Source organism: Natrix helvetica (assembly GCF_964273705.1).
Source record: "Natrix helvetica genome assembly, chromosome: 1".
NCBI classification, from domain to species: Eukaryota; Metazoa; Chordata; class Lepidosauria; order Squamata; family Natricidae; genus Natrix; species Natrix helvetica.
The window spans coordinates 330,554,524-330,559,322 of NC_138548.1; the positions used below are offsets into that span (position 1 = coordinate 330,554,524).

The window sequence follows — 4,799 nt, forward strand, 5'->3', positions numbered from 1 at the left end:
GAGGTGGCATTTTCCAGTTCTCCGAACTACTCAAAATTTCCGCTACCAGTTCTCCAGAACATGCAGGATTTCACCTCTGAGAGGAAGGTCTTTATCATAATTGGCAGCAAAAGTTAGGTGTTCATTCCCTTCCAGGACGTACACTTTTCAGCAGTTCCGTTACAGTATGTACAGTGGCCGCGATAGGTCAGCCCAGTAACCGAACTCGGTGGGCACGAAGGCAATGCTACAAGAGCAGACGAGGCTAGAGCTGGGATCGCTATGGACACCCTCTATTGAGTGCCGTTTTTGGTGCTGGAATGCCCCAACATTAAACTGAAGTGGCCAAGTTGGGTACACATGCCCTCGGCCATGACGGTCAATGCGCTAGTGGTGGTTTCTTACTTCCTCATCACGGGAGGAATAATTTATGATGTGATTGTAGAACCTCCTAGTGTTGGTTCAATGACTGATGAACATGGACATCAACGGCCTGTGGCATTCTTGGCATATAGATCATATTTTTCGGGGGAAGGGGGAGTCGGCATCTTTGACGTAAATTCTCGAAGTAGAAGCAGTTCAAGGTGTTCCAGGGGTGATCTGACCTTTTGTGTAAAATATCGGAACACTTTGAGCCACTTCTGGATGATTTACTTCAAAAACATTCTAAGTCTCCCTCCCTGGAACAGCATGGTCCTAAGAAAAGCAGCACAACAAAGCAGAACAATCCAGAATTTCCAAGACAGTCCACCAAGACTGAACAATTTTGTGCATTCTGTTTTAGTCTGTCTGGAGACCTTTTCCTCCCCTTCCCATTGCACTGTAAAGTCTTTGTTAACTGCTTATTACATTCTTTGTTTACTCTGGTTTGTTTTACTGCTCTTTTTATTTGGATTTATGGTGCATGGATTGTTTTTGCTCCTTTCTGGTTTTACCTTAGTTCCTTTTTTTTTCTTTTTCCTGTTTTTATCATTTTTTGAATGACTAAAGAAGATGGGGGTAGCAGCCATTGGAATAAGGTGACTGAAGTGTGCGATGGCAGCTTCCTAAAATGTTGAAAAGTAAATTTGGACTCTTAATTTTGTGGTCCACTTCAAGTTGGTGGAATTGGTTCTCTCTAAATAATAAATGTTTGGAACTGACATCTATCCCAGTTCTTTCAGCAGATTTCTCACCTAGTTTTAATACCATTAATTCCCTAATAGGTCAGGATAAAAGGAATGTATCCCTACAAGTGAACTTGTGAACATTGTTCTTTTGCCTACCCTGAGTTAGATGATTGTGGGGTCTAGAGGTTTAAAATATCTGCATATACAAATCCCACGTAAATTTCTGGACCACTCTAATGTTGATCATTTACTGATTTTATATGCAGAGTAAATGGACAATACATCATGGAAGGGCTCGCGTCAAGTCTTCTCTTCACAATGGGTGGTCTTGGTTTCATAATACTGGATTGTTCCAATGCACCAAATATCCCAAAGCTGAATAGATTTCTGCTACTTTTTATTGGATTTGTGAGCGTCTTGTTGAGTTTCTTCATGGCAAGAATCTTTATGAGAATGAAATTACCGGGCTACTTGATGGGTTAGTGCCTTTTCTGATTGCTGCAGATTGAAGATTGTATTTCCTTCTCATTAGGAAGAAGAATGGATAGCAAAAATACATAGCCCCATCATTCCTATCTGAAAACGCAAGAGAGAGAGAGAGAGAATGAGTAGACTTGCTAAAGAATTGTTTTCTCATTTTCTCCTTATATAAACAGGATTTGTTGCAGGCAGTTACTTTAACTAATGTGTCCCTATTTTTCTTCAGTATTTAAAAAAGCAACATTCTCGTGTTATCAGGCCTAAGTGTATTATGTCGGTACAATAGCACCACAACCCTACAATCCTGTTCCCTATCCTTCTCAGAGTAATAATTTTTTACTTTCTTGTAATACCTTAGCTTGGTCTATCTCCTTGTGAGAGAGTCTCTTTAGAAAATGTGAAAGTAACATTAACTTTTTCCATATTTATGAATAACAACTCCTGGTCAGTGATTGCCATTGTATGTTTAGGAGTTTGATCAATGAAAGAGAGAAGCAACTAGTTTTATGCTCATCTTTGGATAAGCCAACCCAGAGGTCAGACCAGATCATGTACTTACAAGATATGAAAGAGAAGAGAGTTGGTGGATTGTGGAGAATGCCTGCACGAGTGAGGGTGCCACCTTCCCTCTAGCATTACTGGCAATTGGTGCTTTAAAATATTCCAGGTAATACAGTCTTCTAGCCACTTGCAAAGGCACTGAAAAATAACTCTTTCTGCACATGGATTTGTATCTGTGTTGTGTTATGAAGAAAAGATTACACTGGCATTCATGCTAGTAGATGAATCTAAACATATGCAGCAGACGTTAGAGTCAAGTGTGGGACTTGTAGGCAATAATCAGTATTAGTGAGGAGACACAGCAGAAGTAAGATTGAAGAATGAGACACAATGCCACCAAGAAAGACAAACCACAGTGAAAGAAGCATCAATCATCACCATTCTCCCTAAGATGAGGGTGAACCTCATCTTATTTTTTAACTAGTAAAAGTTTGGCCCACTGCCTTTAAGAGCACATTTTACTTACTGCCAAGAGGCTCAAACATGTTGTATTTGTGCAGGAAATAGTAAGGTCAGTCTTGAGTGCACAATCAGAATCCTGAGAGCTGAACTGAGTTCCCAGTTGGCAGGACAAATAGGGAAGTGTAACATTCCATTAGCATGGGAGAGAGCAAAGTTAGACCTTATGTCTGGACACATTAAAGAACTTGAAAGCTGAGAAAGTAAATGAAGCCCAAAGCAGTGTGAACCTTGCCATTTCAAAACAGGTCTGATACACAGAGTTTAATGAGGTGCTACATCCCATTGGCCAACTGCTCATATCAATGTCAGATAACCCATCATTCCACTAAATCTCTTTTCTGTGTTCTCCACACAAGAAACTGAAATTACAGAAAAAGCAAAATAAAAGCCAGAGGCTTCAGCTTTGAAAAATTGTTCGGCATTGTAGAAGCATCCAATTGTATCTTTGTAAATCAGACTTGATGGTGTTGTTTGACTAAAGTTTTTCATGGGCTTCATTGTGTAAGAATCAAGAAATGTAGCCTATTGATCTATTAGATTCAATAAGTCCTATGGATGATAGAAGGCCCAGAAGAAAGAAATATGAACCAACGTTTTCAGCTAAGATGATTTCAAAATTTACCAGAAATATTTGTAATCCTGCTGAACCGTTGCTAACTGCGAAATATGTTTTTCTAAAATATGCACGTATGGATTCGTTTAAAACAGGAAGAATGAAACTGTTGGAAATGAGGAATTGAAAGTAATGTACACAGGTGTTCACAGATAGTGACAGTTAGTGAACTTGTGAACCATATGTATGGTTAGAAGAACAGTATAAAAGATAGGGTTCAAGATCGGCTCTGTGCTCTTTGATTTATAGCCGTCCTTGTAGGACTTGCTATTTCTCATTGGCCCTCTGCATTAATATGTTAATGCGGTGTATTACTGCTATTATATTTTTTATATCTATTCATTTTTCTAATGTTCCAAATTATTAGGAACAATAAACCTCTGATCTTAAAGTAAGAATTTTTGCTTGTGTTGTTGCCTTTGTGTCCTATTGGAATTTTCTTATGACATTGGTATCTGTCCCTTTGCCAACAAAAGTGTCCGTATCAGGATTGGTGGGATAAATCAGGTTAGGGCTTCTTTCCCTTCCCATGATCCTGATTTGACCTTATTCTCCTTTCTCCATTGGGAGAAACAGCCATATTGTTTAGGATGACAGACAGATAGACTTTTGATGCGGAACAGGGGGCTGTGTAAGTATGTGAGTTGTTGTTGTTGGAGAAGGAATGGCAGCAGAATCTAGGGTTGCAGTGAAAAGGGGGGGGTCAGACTAGAATCCCTACATAGCCACAAGTGAGCTAAGTGCAACACCACCACCCCTCCCCTTGAGTGTTGATGACATATATATAACTCTAAGCAGATGCTGCCTGTTAGTTGAGAATATTCTTGTTCGTAGGCTTTTAACAATAAATCAGTTTAATTGAACTTTACATGTGGACCTGGTCATTTGTGCCTAACAGATGTCATGTGGAGTCATGCATAGAAAATCCTACAACCTCACTAGGTATTAAAAAGCTCTGCAGAAACCAGTATAATCTTCATTTCTCAAATATTGCCATCTTCTATTATTAAATAAAATATAGGGACGTGGTGGTTTAGTGGCTAAGATGCTGAGCTTGTCAATCAGAAAGGTCGGCAGTTCGGCGGTCCGAATCCCTAGCGCTGCATAATGGAGTGAGCACCTATTACTTGTCCCAGCTTCTGCCAACCTAGCAGTTCAAAAGCATGTAAAAATGCAAGTAGAAAAAATAGGAACCACCTTTGGTGGAAAGGTAACCACATTCCTTGCGCCTTCGGTATTTAGTTATGCTGGCCACATGACCACGGAGATATCTTTGGACAGCGCTGGCTCTTTGACTTTGAAATGGAGTTGAGCACCACCCCCTAGAGTCAGGAACAACTAGCACATATGTGCTAGGGGAATCTTGACCTTTATTAAAATTGTATAAAAAGAATGGAGGGACTTGCATCTATTTTGCCTCCAAAATTTTGTCTATCAACAAATGAAGACTCTATTTATCTATTAAGTTATCATGGTTCTCAGTTAGAAAAGGTGCAGGCATTTTCCACAGGTGTAAATGAGGAATTGAATTTAAATCACCATATTGTTTTCATACTGATGTTGTACCTCTTTTTTTCCTCAGTTCCATCTGAAAT

General features: G+C 39.5%; 1 protein-coding gene across 1 annotated transcript; it reads left to right on the forward strand.

The window, feature by feature from the left end:
- Positions 1 to 261: 261 nt before the first annotated feature.
- LOC309383655 (oligosaccharyltransferase complex subunit OSTC-like) lies at positions 262 to 2,369 on the forward strand (the record flags this gene model as incomplete). The annotated part of the gene is given in 3 exon segments (XM_081936452.1): positions 262 to 276; positions 280 to 494; positions 1,355 to 2,369. Coding segments are annotated over 3 exon segments (447 nt in total). The 3' UTR covers positions 1,572 to 2,369.
- Positions 2,370 to 4,799: the final 2,430 nt, after the last annotated feature.